The sequence below is a fragment of the Nematolebias whitei genome, chromosome 14, assembly GCF_014905685.2.
Source record: "Nematolebias whitei isolate Nwh7 chromosome 14, NemWhi1, whole genome shotgun sequence".
Classification (NCBI taxonomy): domain Eukaryota; kingdom Metazoa; phylum Chordata; class Actinopteri; order Cyprinodontiformes; family Rivulidae; genus Nematolebias; species Nematolebias whitei.
This window is the reverse complement of record NC_056511.1, coordinates 27,198,021-27,218,187: the sequence shown is the minus strand read 5'-3', so window position 1 is coordinate 27,218,187 and position 20,167 is coordinate 27,198,021. Positions and strand designations below refer to the sequence as shown.

General features: G+C 42.7%; 1 protein-coding gene across 1 annotated transcript in view; it reads left to right on the top strand.

Moving 5' to 3' along the window:
• The first annotated feature begins 2,407 nt into the window (after positions 1–2,407).
• The window catches only part of arhgap32b (Rho GTPase activating protein 32b), a 468,773-nt gene continuing 451,013 nt past the window's right edge, over positions 2,408–20,167 (top strand). Inside the window, exon 1 of the mRNA XM_037687644.1 lies at positions 2,408–2,517. Coding sequence (XP_037543572.1) covers positions 2,423–2,517 — 95 coding nt within the window. The 5' untranslated portion in view covers positions 2,408–2,422. The remainder of the gene's footprint in view (positions 2,518–20,167) is intronic.

The window sequence follows — 20,167 nt, the reverse complement described above, 5'->3', positions numbered from 1 at the left end:
CTTATTCCTGGTTTTCGTACTACTCTGGGTTCAGTCTGTTGTGACAGGTTTTGAGTAATGAACAAGGCTGGGAGTTTTTAAAAGCCTCAGGAATCTTTTGCAGGTGTTTAGAGTTATGTCGTTGATTCAGATGGTTAGGTTAATAGCTTGTTTAGAGAACCTTTTCATGATATGCTAATTTTTTGGGACAGACATTTTGGGTTTTCATGAGCTGTATGCCATAATCATCAGTATTAAAACAATTAAAAACCTGAAATATTTCAGTTGGTGTGTAATGAATCTGAAATATATGAAAGTTTAATTTTTATCATTACATTATGGAAAATAATGACCTTTATCACAATATGCTAATTTTTTTGAGAAGGACCTGTACAACTCCAGAAAGAGGGAGGTGCTGGAACATGAGCTGCTGTAAATCATCTTATTTGCTGCACAGTCTATATCATTCATTTTTATGTGTCCATACCTTTTACTGTATTTTTATTAAGATAAATTAAATTTATACCTTATATTTTATGTACTGGGAGCTTATTTAGGGTTCAAGCTCTAAAAATCAACATTTATAGGTCTTTTGTTTATCACATCCATTATTTGTGGTTTTTCCACAATTCGTTGGTTCTCTAAGAACGTAACCCCCACGGATTTCAGAGGTTCACTGTGTATCAAAATATGACTAAAATAAAAGCATTTAAATTTAGACAATACAAACTGAAAAATTAAACTGTACTTAATAAAATGCTTTATAAAATTAGACTTCTTCATCTGGGGGCTGCACAGATTTTACCACCTAAGGATATAAACTGTGCTTCAGTCTGTGTCGGCTTTCATTGCCCTATAGCTCCTTCCAGAGGGGAGGAGGTAAACAGGACTTGAGCAGGTTGAGAGGGGTCTTTGTAGATACATCTGTAGGCCAACATGCATCTCAACTATAGATGGTAAATGTTTCCCCATCACCCTCTCTACTGTTCTCACCACACACTGTACAGTGCTCAGATGCTGTCATTGGTTGGCCTTGTTGCTGTTTTAAGTGCTATATAAATAAATTGGTATGGTATGGTATTGGTGGCCCAGCCATAGAAATCAGCAGGTCCTGGCAAAGCTAGATCTGTTTCAAGTTCCTAACAAAGTAGAGTCTCTGTTGGGCTTTTCCCACCTTGTGAGAAATGTGTAATAATGTGTACTAATTGAGCTGAGTACTTAAAGCCGTTACTCCCTACTTTTAGCAACATTATGCTTCTTTTAGCTGTTTTCTACAGTTGAGCAAATTTTAGCTTTAGCATCTGATTTGCTGCTTCTAGCTTTTATTTTGTTAGCTACTTGTTTGCTAATACTAGATCAGCATAGATTTAGCTAATTTTAGCTACTGCTTTTTAGCTGCAGTTCTGCTTTGAGCCTATGCCCTTCTCATTCAGCTTCTGTTCTGCTTTTTTGAACTTAACAATAGTTTTAGCTTGTTTAGCAAATTAACACAGTCATTGAGCACTTTTCATCCATACTGCATTTTCTTTAGTTATTATTAGTGGTTTACTGACTAGGGTGTCATGTTTTCACATGCCATCATTTAAACTTCATGCTGATATCATCAAATGAAGTCATATAAAAAGCTGGTTGACTGAAAAAAAAATCTGGACTGAACCTGAGCCTGAACTGTTTGGGAGCTCAGGATGGTGGGTTGTAGGGGGGTTGGGGTGTGTGTGAATTGCTGATTCACACCAGTAGACTGCCAGAACTCCATGTAACTCTGAAGTGAAATGTGGATTTGTAAAGATCACGATTCAGCTGATCCACTCACAGTTAATGACGGGCGGCTGTGGCTGAGTGGTTAGAGCAGTCGTCCTCCAATGCGAGAGTTGGGGGTTCGAATCCACCAGCAGTCACATGTCGAAGTGTCCCTGGGTAAGACACTGAACCTCTCATAGCCTCTGATGTGTGTCCCATCGGTGTCTGAATGTGATCTAAAGCACTGATTAGTCTCATTAGAATGATTTGTTCAATTAGCTTTGTAGAGATCTAGTAGAGTGCTGTATGAATGGGTAAATGAGGACACAGATTGTAGTGTAAAGCGCTTTGAGTATCTTGAAATAAGATAGAAAGGCGCTATATAAGTACAGTCCATTTAATGATTGCTCTCTCTGTTCCCCTCTCCTCCCCCCACACACTCATTTTCTATGATCCCTTTTCTTTTCCTCCATAGACTGATCCTAATCATTATTTTCACAGTTTTGCCTTACTCTGCATTTTCCTTCTTATTGTCCCTCTTGCCTCTACATGTGATTTCTATCTCATCTTTCGCCTTCCTGATCTACCGGTACTTCTTCAAATCCATTCCATCCTTCACCTCCACCCTCCCCCTCCCCTCCCTTCCCCTCGTCCCTCCCCTTCCACTTCTCTGGCAGGCTGCTCATTGCGGTGAGTCAGTATCATGGAGGCAGGCAGCGGGGCTGTTGCAGCGGTGGGGAGTGCAGCACTGGGACTGCTGGGAGCTGCGGCCACATCCAGCCATGACACCTTGGACAGGTAAGAACAGAGCCGTTCCTATTCTCTTCTGAGATGATGTGTGTGTGCGTGTGCATGTGAAATAGGACCACACCTCAGGCGGTGCATTACTGGGCATGCTAGTTTGTTTATACTCAGAGAGGGAGCATGAAGAGTGTGTCTGCGTCATTAGTCCATGTTGCTCTGTCAAATGTTCTGGTTTTAACAGCTGGAGGGTCCAGTCTGTGCTTGTGAGAGTGCACGTGTGTGTGTTGGTGGCTCTCTCAGTGCCTGTTGAAGTGACACTGTATGCAGTATGCAGGAAAGCAGGAGGGGGCAGAGAAGCATAGACGTGTGCTAAAGCTGAGCTCACGGTGAGTTTGCACAGTCACCACCCCACCTTCCCCACCCCCACCCTTACCATACTCACGCTCCCAAGGAGGCCCCCATAGCAACTGTATGACGGCCATCACTAATCATTATTGCTGGAAAACCTCATTCATTTTTTTTGTCAGCCTTAGTCATTCAGCTCTAGGGACTACTAACCCCCCCCCCCCCCACACACACACACACACACTCTCCATGGAGGGGGTGCACACATCACCTCATTACGTAATCGCTCCAGCTGTACGCCCACACCAATACACTAGTACAGTGTCATCACATGCACACTTACCGATCACAGGGGTTACGTTCCAGAGACCTCTGCGATAGATGAAAATCTGCAAAGTAGTGGCATTATATTTATTTTATAATTGGATATAAATGAGGCAGCTGTGGTTGAGTGGTTAGAGCAGTCATCCTTGCACACTTGTGTGCTAATGATCCATTGTTAGGTTGATGGTCCTTCTTGACCATGTGAGCAGCTGGTTTTGGTTGTCGGCAGCAAACTGGTTGATCCACTCTGAGAAGGTGCTATTTAAGAGACTGAGCTGAAAACAGCACCTCAGACTGAGGAAGTCTCTTGGATGAGAGATGAAACGTTTCTATATTTTTTGCTTTGTTTTTTTTTGTTGTTTTTTTTTGAATGTCCAGAGGACCAGATTGAACTTTTTTGGATATATAGTAGAGTGCTGTATGAATGGATAAATGAGGGCACAGACTGTTGTAAAGAGCTTTGAGTATCTTGAGAAGATACAAAGGTACATTCCTTTCCATTTACCATTATATATATATATATATATATATATATATATATATATATAATTTACCATATATATTTAAGGCTTTTTAAACCCTTCCCACACTCCTACAAACCTTTCCCACTCTCTTACTGACCTTTCCTCTATAGTGAATTTAGCGGAGGACCCAAAAATTCAATTAGACAAAGTGCGTTCAATAAGCTTTATTTTAAAAGGACTGATGGGAATCAGCACACGTCTGTGGAAACACACTGGAAAGTTTCACAAACTTAAACAGAAAAATCCAGGGCACAGAAACTTGGTCAGTATGAGGAGATCAGAGATCAGGAGCATGAGATAATCAGGAGCATGAGATAATCACTAGACATCTACTTGTGCAAGGCTTTCAATAATCTGGTGTCAGATATAGAACAGGGGAGCGTTTAAATGCTACGACCACCAGGTGAGAAGGATTCTGTTGATCACAGTGCAGGAAGTGAGCGTGGTGAACAGACAGGCAGGAAGTCTCAGGATGGGTCAACCTGTATTTCTGGATGCAAATCAATGAAATAACAAGTTTTGTCCCATATGGTGCCTAAGGTCAAGGTTTTGACCTTCAGGCCTATATCACTACAATGAGGACATTTTTACAAGCTTTATCTGTTAATGTCAATCTTTAGTTAACTTCTGAGTTAAGCTAGCTACATAGATAAAATAAACCTACACACTAATATCTTAAAGTTAGCGTTACATGGATCCAAGTTTAACTAACCGCGATGAACGTGTTAAGCTGCAGTAACGTTAACAAACGTAAACTTACCAGCTGAAATCCCAGACACAGCTCCGTCCTCGGAGTTCTTTGATGAAGAGGAGTCCAGTCGTGGAATGTTGTTTCAGGCCGTTCATGCTCTCTAACACTCATAGGCAGACTTTAACGCGGAGAGGAGGGGGGGAGGCCCCTTGAAGACAAACACGGAGCAACTTTCCACTCGTAAATTGAAGCCGTTCAACGCCACACACGCTGCACACTTGAACTCCGTCTGTGGGCGTAACCAGCACCATAGACATACAACTGTAGGGCAGCTGTATACAACTCTGGATGTAAACACGTAGTCTGTTTGTCATATGTCTGGTGTTTTACCTGCCTGCGTGTTGAAACCACGTGACACATTACAGCCAATATCGAAACTTGACACAGAAAGAAGAGTGACGTTTCAATCCATACACCGACCGGTGCAGTTCGGTTGGTGCCATAAAATAACCTCAGTTCGGTATACAGCCCTAACCACAGCCGATGTCTTTATAAAGCACGCAGCATCATTAAGAACCACACCAACCCAACACAAGGATTCTTTTGTCTACTATCCTCAGTCAGACGATACAGGAGTCTGCTATCGCATACATAGACTAAAGGAAAGCTTAATAATTTCCTGTGGGATCAATAAAGTTCTATCTATCTATTATCCACAAGCTGTCAGATTACTGAACTCTTGATAAATAACACTGAACAACTGGCAATAACTTTGCACTAAGCCACATCTGTGGCAACTAATTATGACTAATATTAGCTTGTGACAGCTAATCTGTCCATACATTTATCCATTATCTTCTGCTTATTCTGAGGTCAGGTCGTGGGGGCAGCAGTTTGAGCAGGGAGGCCCAGACATCTCTTTCCACAGCCACCGCTACCAGCTCTTCTGGGATGATTCCAAGGCGTTCCAAGGCCAACTGAGAGACGTAGTCTCTCAAGTGTGCCCTGGGTCTTCCCCGGGGTCTCCTCCCAGTTGGACATGCGCAAAGCACCTCTTTAGGGAGGCGCCCAGGGGTTTTCCTTACTAGATGCTCGAACCACCTCAACTGGCTCCTTTGTACGTGGAGCAGTAGCAGTTCTACTCCGAGTCGCTCCCGAATAACTGAACTTCTCACCCTATCTCTAAGGGAGAGTCCAGCTACTCTGCGTAGAAAACTCATTTCAACCGCCTGTATCCGTGATCTCATTCTTTCGGTCACAACCCAGAGCTCACGACCATTGGTGAGGGTAGGAACGTAGACCAACCAGTAAACAGAGAGCTTTGCCTTACAGCTCAGCTCTCTCTTCACCACAACGGACCGGTACAGAGTCTGCAATACTGCAGATGCTGCACCAATCCATCTGTCAATCTGACGCTCCATTCTTCCCTCATTCGTGAACAAAACTCCAAGACACTTGAACTCTTCCACTTGAGGCAGAACCTCACCCTCGACCTGAAGAGAGCAATTCATCCTTTTCCGGTTGAGGACCATGGCCTCAGATTTGGAGGTGCTGATTCTCAACTCAATTGCTTCACACTCGACTGTGAATCGCTCCAGTGAGAGCTGAAAATCAGGGCATGATGATGCCAACAGGACCACATCATCTGCAAAGAGCAGAGATGGAATCCTGAGACCACCGAACCAGAAACCCTCTGCCAGCTGGCTGCACTTAGGAATTCTGTCCATAAAAGTTATGAACAGAATCGGTGACAACGGGCAGCCCTGGCGGAATCCAACTCCCACACTGAAGGGGTCTGACTTACTGCCGGCAATGCGAACCAAACTTTCGCACCGCTTGTATAGGGACTGAACAGCCCGCAACAACGGGTTTCCAATCCCATGCTCATGGAGCACCCCTCCCACAGTGTACCCCGAGGAATACGGTCGAATGCCTTCTCCAACTCCACAAAACACATGTAGACTGGATGGGCAAACTCCCATGACCCCCCAAGGACCGTAGTGAGGTTAAAGAGCTGATTCAGTGTTCTACAGCCAGGATGGAACCCACATTGTTCCTCCTGGATCTGAGGTTTGACCAACGATCAGACTTGCTTCTCCAGTACCCCTGAATAGACCTTACCAGGGAGGCTAAGGAGAGTGATGCCCCTATAATTGGAGCACACCCTCTGGTCCCCCTTTTTGAAGAGGGGAACCACTACCCCAGTGTGCCAGTCCAGTGGCATTGCCACCGATGTCCACGCAACGTTGCAAAGGCGTGTCAGCCAAGACAGCCCCACAATATCCAGAGCCTCAAGGAAATCAGGGTGAATCTCATCCACTCCTGGAGCCCTGCCGCCTCCGAGCTTTTTAACTAACTAGGCAACCTCAGCCACGGTTATGGACGGATCAACCCCAAAGTCCCTCGACTCAGCTTCCTCCATGGAAGGCGGGCTGGTGGGATTGAGAAGGTCTGAGAATTATTCCTTCCACCTCCCGACGACATCATTGGTTTAGGTCAACAGCACCCCACCTTCACTGAACACAGTGTTAGTAAAGTGCTGCTTTCCCCTCCTCAGCCGCCTGATGGTTTGCCAGAATCTTCTCGGAGCCGACCGAGAGTCTCTATCCAAGGTCTCACCAAACTCCTCCCATATCTGAGCTTTTCCTCAGCAACAGCCATGGTTGCGGACCGCTTGGCCCTCCAGTATTCCTCAGCAGCCTCCAGAGATCCACTGGCCAACAAGGCCCAATAGGACTCCTTCTTCAGCTTGACAGCCTCCCTAACCCGGGGTGTCCACCACCGAGTTCGTGGATGAGCACCGCGAGAAGCACCGACAACTTTGCGGCCACAGCTCAAGGAACTGTAGCTACCTTAACAAGCGAGGTGCAGAACATGGCCCACTCAGAATCAATCAATCAATCAATCAATCAATCAATCAATCAATCAATCAATCAATCAATCAATCAATCAATCAATCAATCAATTTTATTTATAAAGCACCCTTCGCAGCTCAAAGTGCTGTACAGAATTATAAACAACAAACCCACAAAATAAAAGCAAACTACACACACACAAAATTAAATAAAATTATATGGAAAATATATAGACTGAACAGAAATGAACCAGTTCAGGAAATGCAGTTAAAAAGATGGGTCTTGAGCCTGCTCTTAAAAACAACAACATTCTCTGCGGCCCTCAGGTTCTCCGGCAGGCTATTCCACCGACGGGGGCCATAGTACTGGAAAGAAGCCTCACCGTAAGTATGAGTTCTGACTATTGGAACTGTTAGTAGTCCAGTGCCAGAGGACCTTAGTGTCCGTTGGGGTTCATAGGGTAATAGCAGCTCTGTAAGACAAGATTTTGCGAGACCATTGAGACATTTAAAAACAATTAAAAGAATCTTAAAATCAACCCTGAGGCGCACAGGGAGCCAATGCAATAATTTTAAAACAGGTGTAATATGAGCCTGCCTTCTGGTCTTGGTTAGCACACGAGCAACAGAGTTTTGTAACAGCTGAAGGCTGGATACATTTTTCTTAGGGAGACCAGAAAGCAGTGCATTACAGTAGTCTAAACGGCTAGAAATAAAAGCGTGCATCAAAGTCTCAGTATTAGTGAAAGAGAGAAGAGGGCGGATTCTGGCTATATTTTTTAGATGGTAAAATCCTGTTTTGACAATATGTTTGATATGTGGAATAAAAGTAAGCTCAGAGTCAAAAAGAACCCCCAGGCTTCTTACTTTTTTGGAAGGTTTTAAAGACAGAGATTGTAATTTCTGAATTGTATTTTCTTTTTGAACCTCCAGTCCAATGATTAAATCTTCTGTTTTGTCCTGGTTTAGCTGGAGAATGTTCTGTGCCATCCAGGACTTTATGTCTGAAATGCAATTAAAAAGTGCAGTAATTGGCCGGGGGTCATCATGAGATAGATAATGAGATGTATAGCTGTGTGTCATCAGCATAACTGTGGAAACTTATCCCATGGCTCCTGATAACTCCACCAAGTGGCAACATGTACAAATTAAAAAGTAGGGGGCCTAAAATAGAGCCTTGGGGGACGCCATAGTTGGCTTCATGAATCTGTGAGATGCATGTATCCATACTTACCATAAAGGTTCTATCTGTGAGATAGGAGCTGAACCACAGAAGAACAATACCAGAAAGACTGACCAGGTGTTGTAATCTATTTAAAAGAGTTTGATGATCTACTGTATCAAAGGTTGCACTCAGATCCAATAGAACAAGAACTGAGAGCTTGTGTGAATCCAGATTACATCTTAAATAATTCACACTTTTTAATAGGGCTGTCTCTGTACTGTGGTTCGTCCTAAAACCAGATTGATACTTTTCTAAAATACCAGCATCATTAAAAAAATTATTTAATTGAATAAAAACAAGCTTTTCTAAGATTTTACTTAAGAATGGTAAGTTGGATACAGGTCTGTAATTATTAAAAACACTAGGATCTAGATTACATTTCTTCAGAAGGGGCTTCACCACAGCCATTTTAAAGGCAATAGGGAAGACACCCATCTGAAGAGAGCAGTTTACAATGTTTAAAATTTCTTTCTCAAAGAATCTATAAAATGAATGAAAAAGTGATGAGGGAATTCGGTCTAAGAGGCAGGTGGTTGGTTTGACTTGTGAGAAAACTCTGCCGAGCATCAAACTTGTCCAGTGTTTGCTCAGGCGAAAACAAGCATTCAATAGATTTAAAACCAGTATTTTGCTCAGATAAAATGTTAGCTCTAATTAACTCAATCTTACCTTTGAAGTGATTTGCAAACTGCTCACAAAGAGAGTTAGTTTGAGTATTTGAAGAAGCAGTAAAGTCAGGGTTAATCAGATTATCAATGGTGGAAAACAAAACTTTAGGATTATTTTTGTGATTGTTAATTATTTTGGCAAAATATGCATTTCTTGAATTTCTGACAGCAGAATTGTAGATATTAAGCTGTTCGCGCATTATTTGGTAGTCGATTGTCAATTTGTTTTTCCTCCATTTCCTCTCTGCTTTCTTGCAATTTCTTTTGAGTTTCTTTTTGTCTTCAGTTTTCCATGGGCATACTCGTTTAATAAAAACTTGTTTTGAAAATAGTGGAACTACATGATCTAGGTTTGTTTTCAGTTTGTTAAAAATTTGACTGACCATTGAATCGCAGGAAGCAGTTAAAATAACAGGGGAATTTTGGTTAAAATCTCTAAAACAATGATCTATCACCTCAGGGGTAAGATGGCGCCTCCTAACAGTTCGGACCGTGGCTTTCCGCTGAATCAAATCAGTGACATTAAAAAACACACAATAGTGGTCAGACACAGCCAGGTCAACAACAGAGGACACACCAGAGGCCAAGCCATAGGTAATAACAAGGTCATGGGTGTGTCCCCTGTTGTGAGTCGGCTGCTTGACGTGCTGAATAAAATTCATACAGTTTAGAGTTTCTAAAAACTGTTTAGACAAAGAATCTGATGGATTATCAACATGTAGATTAAAATCACCAGTCACAATAACCTTATTATACTTAGCATGAATAAAACATAAAAACTCTGAAAACTCAGTCATAAAATCAGAAACATGTCCGGGCAGTCTGTAAACAGTAACGCAAAGTATTGATAAGCTGCTAAAAACAAAGGCATGATGTTCAAAAGATGGGTACTGGTCAAATGAAATCTCTTCAACAGCCAGTAAATTATTAGATATTGAAGCAGTGCCACCACCTTTTCTGCCACTTAGAACATTAAAAAAAAACTTAAAACCAGGCGGAGAGGTCTCAGTAAGAACAATTGGTGCATCTGCACTTAACCATATTTCTGTTAAAAACAGACAATCCAATTTAAAATCTGAAATCAAATCATTTATAATAAAAGATTTGTTTAAAAGAGAGCGGACATTTAAAAGAGCCATATTGAGGGTGACAGGTGAACTGTTAACAGTAGCTGTGGGTGATAAATAATGTTTTGCTAAAGATCTAAGGTTATTCAAGTTCACTGAACGAGTATGGTTATGTATGGTTATGTATGTAGTCGGAACTGAAATTAATTGGTTGCTGGGAACAGATGGGCCTGGCCCATTGTTATGTGTACAACAGTTACAAGAGGAACTATAAGAGCCAGGACCATGTAGACGTAAATCAGTAGCAGACTGGTCAGATATAGTGACATGGTTACCAGGTATGGATGGTGAGGTTGTGTGCTGTACCTTGTAGTCCAGATTGGCAGTTAGAATACGGGTACCTGAGTTGTTCAAATGGAGGCTATCAGTCCCAAAAAGATGTCTCCTTCCCCAGAAAACATCAACATTTTCAACAAAGTTTACATTTTGGAGGATGCAAACAGAAGACAGCCAGGTGTTCAGGCTGAGAAGTCTGCTGAAGCGGCATATTCCTCTGCCACAAGTGGGAAGGGGACCAGAGATAAAAAATTGCAGTTGAAACTGTAGAACAGTGCCAAGTAGATGCATAAAATCCTGTTTCAAATATTCAGACTGCTGTTTGGGAATGTCATTGGTGCCTACATGAATGATGAGTCTTTTAGCCTGTGGATGTGATTTAATGATTTCCGGGATTTTATTAGATATTTCGATGACGGTGGCACCTGGGAAAGATAGTGTAAGAGCTCCCCTCATCCTCACATTCTTTATAATAGAATCTCCCACAAGCAGTGTGGTGGGAAGCTGGTCCATCAGATGAGCCTCTAGTAGTGCTGAGCAGAGTAGCTGTGAGGGACGAGGTGGCTGCAGTGAAAGAGCCCTGAGCGGCCTCCGCACATCACTTACCCCCTCCCTGACATGCTCTGGGGCCAGTGTGTAGTTCAACTCCACCCGAGTCATCCTGACCTTGGACTTATTACGATAGAGGGCCGCCGTTGTTTGTAGCAGCTGGGGAGGGATGACACAGGTAGTGGAGCAGAATGACGGTGATCTGAAGCTAGATAAGGAAAATTGTGGGAATCCAGGATGCTAAAGCGGTTTTCTAGGGGGAGTGGACAAATAGCACTACGATTTTTCTCAGCAAATGCCTTGTGTCGGTGAGTCCCAACTGTGACCCAATGCTCCGATTGTGCAGGAGTGGAGCTGGGGGGAATTTTGGGTCTTGCCCCATACTGAAGCCAGTGTGTGTGGCTGGAGTCCCCCGCTGGACCCAAGTTGTTGGTGGCTGATGGTGGACTAATGGTTGGAGGACCTACATTGACTATACTGTGAACCATAGGTGCAGGGGTGGAACTTATTGTGAGTTGTCTGTCATCTTCGACAGGAACAGTGTCAGCTAGCTGTGCAGCAGTCACAGGTTCCTGAGTCTTGCCAATTATTATGGTGTCCAAACAATTCTCTGTGTCTTGTGTAGTGAACTAAGCCTCAGGTCAAAATCTGACCCTGAGGACCTTCATGGGACAGAAACTGTTATTTCATTGATTTGAGTCCAGAAATACAAGTTAAGCTCATCCAGAGACTTTCTAAGTGTGTCCTGCACTAATCAATTGAAAGAACACTCTCTTTTTTATGTCATTACTATTTTACATTATCTTGATAATCAAAGTGTGTTTAGTTCAAACCATTTTAAATGTTGAAGTGAACTACTCATTTTAAATCAACTGTGAAACAGTATTAATGATTTTTAATCCTCATTCAAAGTAGAAATCAAGGTAATGTCTGTTACAGAGCAATTATGCATTTTTTGATCTTCTGTCTGAAATGAGAAGGAGTGATGTCGGTCAAAAGTCAGAGAACGGTCAAAAACATGTTTATCGGAACGAAATGTCATGTTTAACTCTCTCAGATAGATAGAAGGAAACTGGCTCCTAAATGTCTGTCCGTTTCAAAACATCTTTCTGTTATATTTTTAAACATCTATGCTGTCTCCTTGACATGTAGTGACCCTCTGACGTCACTAAAAACCACACCCCGGTTGGTTCGTTCAACCAATCAGGAAGTTCCCAGAAGGAACCGGAAGTGACCTTTTTAAAAGGGTCGACACTTCCTAGTTCCAGGGAGAACAATGTTCCAGAGCAGAACAAGAGTTCCAGGGAGAACCTCGAACCAGAAGTTCCTGAACGAGAGGAGTTCAGAAGAACAGAAGTTCGAACAGTTTCTAATGGAGTGACAAGAGTCCGTCGATGCCACGACGTCTCGCTGTGGCTCTACCCGACGAACGCTCTGAACAATGAGGAAGTTTGTTCTGTGATGATCTCACGACTCCTGAAGTCACAGCTGTTCTTACAGAGACGCTGAAAGGTGGCTTGAAATGGAACTTTACGCCGGAACTGAAATATCTTCAGAAAGGTAAAAGAGTCGATCTTCAACTGCCAGTGTACCGTGGGTTAAGCTGCGTCTAAAGGAGCGTGCTGTTCTGGTTATACAGACACTTTTTCCTCATCCATCTCTCTCCATTTAAACTTCATTTTCCCATCTTTAAACTTCTATCTTGCTAGTAATTAGGTGCAGATATCTTCAGAAATGTCTGTTGGTTTCAAAAGCTGCAAAAGATAATCATGGCCGCATGATTTTCTCACGCAAGGGTCATTAATTAAGCTGTGTTATTGTAATCAATTTTGCCAATTAATGTAAATGTGTGATGTGTTTTAAATCGTTTCTAATTAAACGACTCACTGTTGTGGTGGGTCAAAGACAAAACACATCTCTGTCCACATTTAATATTCAAAACACGATATTACTCAGTTCAGAAAAATGAACGAATCCGTTTAAATTATGGATAATATCAGACGCATATTATCTTCATTACAACTGGTGGCCCGTAACGGGTTCATGAAATGGACTGTGCTATTCTGTAACACTTGAATTTATCATGTTGGCATATCTGATCTTAACTGAAAGTAGCTTAAAAGTGCAGATTTCTGTTCGACTGTAAAAAGCAATGTTTTTCAGCTGTGGTGCTCAGAGAAAATACAGTGATATGTTTAAGCTGTGGGAAGATGTCTTACCGTTTTGAAACTGTTGTCAGCTGTGTGGTTCTGGTGGTGATCCAGTTCGGTTCTAGATAACGGACCGAAACACTGAAACACTGAAAAAACACTGTTTTTAGAGCTGGATAATATGCTGTGGTTTTCAGAATTAGCTGTGCAAAGTTGTCTTCGTGAACGCAAAATGTTTGATTTGAAGCTCTGCAAAGTTTTCTTCGTGAACGCAATGTTTGATTTGAAGCTGTGCAAAGTTTACCTTGGAAATATTGTGTGGGTCCGATCCGGCTCGGTTCTGTAGGACCTGGCTCAGAACGTGAGGTGTTTCTAAGGGAGAACGCTGTGTTGAACTGAGCTCCGTCTCAGTAAAAGTGCTTGCATGGTGATCGATACATTTCCAGAATTATTTGTGCATTTTGGAGGTCTAATGGGAGTAAAACTCACCGGACGGTGTTACGTGTTGCTAGCTGTTAGCGGCCAAGATGGCTTCTTTAGTTGCAGTTTTGCTCATTGGTTGATTCAGTCACGTGACCCGGAAATGAAGCGTCTTCATATTGAATTTCAATCTGTTGTTTAAAGTTGAAAAACGCTTTAAAGTTGGCTCTGAACCGCTGATCCAATTATTAAAAGCCTAATCGCTGAAACTTTGCCACATTCAAGTTTTAAATCCGTCATTAAATGGTGATTTTGGACCGCGCTAGCCAATGCTAATTTTAAGCTAACGGCTAAAGACCGGATGTCACCAAAGCCACAGGAAGTCATCGCGACTCCTACTGGACGTCACTAACAGTGACAGGTTAAAATAAATAAGGTTACACTGCCACCTCCTGTTGGAAACTCGAAATCACAGTTTCACTTCGTGTTTAGGATATTTTGGTGAAATTAAACGTTTTGTTTTTTTATTCTGTCAGAAGCATTTTTGAGTTAATAAACGTTGCTCAAGCTGATTTATACTGTTATCTTACATTTAAAAAGTGATTAAAGTATTTATGCCCAGAGAAGGCGTTTACTAAGAAATTTTTCATTCACTGATAAATCCTCATGAAGGTGCAAAATGAAAAATTAAGAACTTTTGATAGATACAGTCACAGATAATCACAGAGTTGATCAGTTTACTCAATTGCTGAAAGGAAAATACACATTTAATTGCTAAAATACCAAATATAAATAAATATAACAGAAAAGGAAACCTTTCTGATTTATTTTACCACCTAAAAAACACAACATCTTCCTGTTTATTTATAAAAAAAATAAAAAAAAATAAAGAGATAATGGAAGAAAAGGAGGAAAGCAATGACTCCTTGGGCTCCTATGAGTCAGATGATGAAAATCAACAGGTTGACATAATTCAGAGAGCTTTAAATATTTTAACGGCCCCAGTAATTGGTACACCATTAGAAGAGATGGATGAAATTCAGAAAGCTACAGTACTGGAAAGTTTAGCAGAAAATGCCACGGTGAAAGAGAATAAAAAGCTGAGCCATGAACGGTTAGCAAAAATTTCTCTGCTTCTCAAAGACAAATTGGATCTACAGGTTGAACAAAATGACGTGCTGTCTAAAGCATATGCAGAAGACAGAAAGGAGTATCTCAAATTCATGGCACAGTCTAAACTTGATGAAGAGACCAGTGCAAATGAGTTACAACGTGAGAGGGAGCTCTCACAAAATCACCTTACTTCACAAGCTCACTCATATGAGGAGAAGATGAAGGAAAGGGAGGTCAAGTACCGAAAGTTGTGTTCAGACAACGATGCTGTACAACAACAGTTGCAGCAGGCATCAAATGCTCTGAGCGAGTGCAGAACTGAGATAGATGCGCTTAAAACACAACTTTACCATGCAGAAAGGAAAAATAGTGAGAGGCATGGACAGAATGTGGGGACACACTGGGCTCAAGACCCAAATCTCCTTACATCACACACACCTCCACCCTTACCTAAAGTAGCAGGGACAGATCAGACCAGGTCTCCTCTACCAAGCAAGCAAGAGAGACCGTTGAGACTTCCTCTTTCAATAGATGAACTTCAAAAACTCTCAAAATATGTACAACGCTTTGTACCTGGCCCAATGGGGTCAACTGGTACGAAGGCGTATCTAAATGTTCTGGATTTCAGACTGAGTGGTTATCCAAATGCTACGGTTGAAGATAAAATCAGTCTGATAAGGCTCACGTCGGACAGAGAGGTGTTCACCTTTATCGAGCGTCAACCTGATACCACGAGAAGGGATTACAACCTCCTGTGTGAGGCTTTGATCAGAGAATACAACCCCTGCACAGGACCTGGTGGCTTCCCAGCTGCAGACAAGGTCACGCAAGGGAAGCATGAACATCCAAAGGTTTATTACAAAAGAATCTTCCAAGCTTATTTTGGTTACAGGAATAAAACCGGCATGGAGGAGGAAGAAGGTTTTAAATTAGTTTTCAGCAAAACCTCCACACTGACATTAAAACGTCAGTACAAATGATGGCTAATTTCAAAGAAAAATCCATCAATGAGATTAAACAGTGTGCTGTGAATGTGTTTGAGGCCTGTTCTCATGTTAAGACGCCCATAGAGGTGTTTCCTGGTGTAAAGGTTAAACCCCATTCGCTAGAACTGGAAGGACGGCGTGTATCGCCTCCTCCTCCTAAGAAAGGCGAGAAAAAGCAGTCTTTTCAAACTAACAAACCGCGTCATGAAGGTGCACGCTGGGACAAAAAAGCTCCTCTTTCAGAGGATGAACGTGATTATCGTAAATGGGGTGTGCGTAGGACGCAAAGATATGGGAACCAAGGTGACACATATTATCAGGGTAAGTACGAAAAGGAACCCCCAAATGACGTACCTATCCCTCCTCCACCTCGGACAAAACGACCCGAGGCGAAAAAATCACAAAGGTTCCAGAAACAAGGCCCTACACCTCTGAGCTCGGAAGAGACAGAGAAACTACGCAGGTTGTTAGAAACTTTGAAACATACTGACACGGGAAACCAACCTGGAACACTATGTAGTGATGTGATCACTATTAAATCTGAGGGCGCGAATGAAAACGTCACAGATGTCGGTGGAACACACCAAGACATTGTTGATGTGGCCTCCAACAACCCCTCATCGGAAGAAGGGGGGGTGAACTCACACACAAACGATGACGAGTCATCGCAAACTGAACACTCAGAAACGGCTACTGCTGTGCTGACGGTTCAGACAAACCAAGATTACACAGACAAGGCTGAGCGTGTGAAGAAACGTCAGAAAAAACCTAAGATGTTTCTGTGTAACTTTATCAGAAGGGGGGTCGCCAAGAAGGCATACCTGTCAGTAACGCTCGAAGGTGTCCTCACACATGAAGCACTACTCGACGGTGGGGCAGACATAACAATTATGTCAGCTAAACTGTTCGAGGAGCTGAGGACAGCCGCTAGCAGTGTTAACAGGGTAATACCTCTCACAGAATGTGCTATAGAAATGCAGGGTCTCTCAGAGAGGAGGACAACCCTGACAGCTATAGCAATGGTTCACATGCAGATTGGCAGAATGACACTATACCACCCGGTACACGTGTCTAGTGTTGACTCATTCCCATTTTTGGTTGGCCAGGATTTTATAAATCGCTTCGACGCGATTATAGATTATGGTGATCAGATGATGTGGGCCAAAGTGAGCAAACCACTGCCAATAGAAATGCCTCCGGAGTGTAACACAGACTGCCTAACAGCAGGTACCGCGGAGGGCGCAAAGGACTCCTCAGCCGAGGACACGAGCCCGGTGAGTATTCCTCTGAAATCATGTGAAACCAAAGAGACCCACCCGGTGGTCCAAACTCTGACCCAACAAGACAGCCTCCTCTGTGAGCTGGAGCAGTCAGAGTCCACCAAACACTACCTACCACTGGTAGTTAAAGGTGTAGAGATCCAAGGATCCCACACCAACGATGCTGTTCTGTCTCTGTGGACAGATAAATCAGCAATTAACCGAGCTTTCTATGAAACCTTGGTTCACAAACACGTGGGTCTAGAACTAATTAAAAAAGCTTTCCGCTTTCCATTAGTTCCCAATAGTTCACAGGTAATGACCGCTGAAGGAGTCATTAACCTAAAACTGAACTGGAACCAACGAGAACTGGTTCACCCGTTTCTCGTGATCCAAAACTTACCACATGCAACCTACATAGGCTCTGACATTTTGGTAAGGTTGGGTGTCCACGTGGACACCATCAACAAGATGCTGTGGTCCCTAAAACGAGCCACAAAGGATCCTCCTGTGCTAGACACAGCAAACCTTAAGGCTGGGCAGACCATTCCAGAGGCCTGCCAGGTTGCTAGCAACCAAACCACCACAGTACCACCTCAGGTGATTAACCTAATGGTGCGAATCCACATCGTAGCTGGACAAGCTATTCGCCATAAACAGGCATATTTTCAACCTTCTCCTGCGTTTTTCAACTTGGGACTGTCCGTGGAAGCCACAAACCAAGTGAGCCTTGACTCCAGGACCACATCTGTTGCTGTGTGTAACACAGGCACGGATGAGGTGATGATCCCAAAAAACACTATGCTAGGATGGTTGATTTCCACTGATTTTCAGGATTTTGAACTAGGCATTCCATTTCTGGGAGGACTCCCAGATAACCTGGTACCGAGTCAAGAAACTGGGCCAGTATGGTTCACAAAACCAACACAGGCCATAGCTCTTTTCTCAACCGATGACGTCGACCAAGGACCTCAAACCTATGGTGTCTTACCCATAGACAGGTCCGACGACTCAGAAAGGGATTCGTTGGAGCTCCCCAAAGAGCAAGAACCCTTATCGGTCTCATCACAGATTGAACAGGTGGTCGTCCAAGCCGACACTCTGACATCTGATGAAGAAAGGGACAAACTTCGCCAAGTTCTTTTAAAATATGAAAAGTCATTTTCACCTTACCCAGACATCATCCAACTTCAGAAGTTGGATCCTGCAATTAACTCGATGATACTGTATCCGACTGACCCAGACAAATACACTCCATCGAAAGGCGAACGGGATTCCAATCCAGACCTTAAAGTCCTCTTTCAGCTGCGCAAACAGTTAAAACTACTCAAGGACAACCTAACTTTAGCTCATGGAGCGACGTCCTCGCCCGTGTTCGCGGTCTCCCATGACCGAAGGGGGGTGACGTCAGTTAGGGTAATGTTACCAGATGCGATAACGTGATCAAATCTGACATTCAGAGTGAGTGACGCACCGAAACGTCCTTTTCTAGTTGCTTAATCACTACTTTTGTCAATGTTGAAACGTTGTTTTACTGGTTGCTTAGTCACTGTTTTTGTCGATGTTGAGACATCGTTTAATTGGTTCTTGGTATTGTTTCTGAACACCCCAAGCAAGAATGAGTTTTGTATGTATTTTAGTTGGAGACTGTAAAGGACTTTAACTATGCCAACATGCAGTTCACTCGTTAAAACCTAATCTTTGCGGAGTCAATGTAGATTAATGCTACCTTAAGTACCATAATCTACATTGGTCTCACAACGCTTAAGCCGAACCTACTCGAACAATTCTATTCGGGGGGATAGCTAATTCTTTTGATGAGTCTCGCCATAGACTCCAAAAACATTTATGGGGAAACCAAACACCCAATCTCAAGTCGTTCGTCTAAAAGGCAACAGACATGTAAACCAACTATAGTGGCCATGTAAGTCTAACATAGACAAAGTTAGCGATGGTGGTACAGTTGGAACAACCTTCTATAGGTATAAATCCCTATAACTCCCATTTTCAACATGTTCCACCCCTTAACTGGTAGCTGTAGCTGTTCCCAATCATAATAGCTTACACACCAGGTGCATATAGGTTAAGGCCTTATGTAAAATCCCCTTCATAAGCCCACCTTAAACCACATAATTGCATGACACATAGAACCAGAACGGCACCGACTGGACGTCATCCAGCGACGACCTTCGCTGGAGGGGACTTGCAATCCTGACGTTGGTCTCCAATCTGCATCCAGTGGCCGCATCTTCAGCTCAATCAAGGGAACCTCTCTGTATGCTGATCAATCAACACCTCCATTCGTTGTGGAATTATCGTTGTGGATTATATGACTTTTTCCAATGGATTACAGACTTTGTTTCCAAGGGGTTAAAGCATTGCTACAATGGAATTACCAACAACATTATGGAATTACCAACAACATTATGGAATTATCAATCAATCAATCAACCTTTATTTATACAGGTAAATCCCATTGAGCCTCGAGGACTCATTTACAAGAGAGATCTGATTTCAACAAAGAAAGATGACAACAATGGACAACAGCAACAACAATAAGCAGTTATAAAAACTTATACTACAGTTTTTTTTTTTTTTTTAACAAATAGGATGGCTAAAAGGAAAAAGGTAACAAAACAAAAAACAGCTAGATTCCAAGACAAATGTAGAAAACTAAAAACAGGAACATGTCTGCATTGGACCTTGCCAGGAGTCCAACAGATTCTTAAAGACACTTAGAGAGGTCATGGTCGAGAGCTTCAAATCTTTTTGTAAGATATTCCAGGAAACAGGAGCGGAGTAGGAGAAGGCCCTTTTGCCTAGTTCAGTCCTCACTGAGGGAACACTGCAGGTAATAATGTCCTGAGAGCGCACTCCGTAGCTGCACTCACGCAGAGACATGTAGGAGGAGATGTATGAAGGCAACAGACCAAGAAGTGATTTAAAGATGAAAATATACCAGTGAGAGAGTCTGCGTGAAGTTAATGATGTCCAGTTAACCAGTGAATACAGGGTGCAATGGTGGGTACGATAATCACAGCCAGTTATGAATCTTAGTGCACCATGATAGACAGCATCCAACATCTGCAGGGTTCTTGTAGGAGCGTTCATGTAAATAATATCACCAAAATCAATTGAGGGAAGGAAAGTCACAGATACAAGGCGTTTTCTAGCATTCAGGGTTAGACAGGAT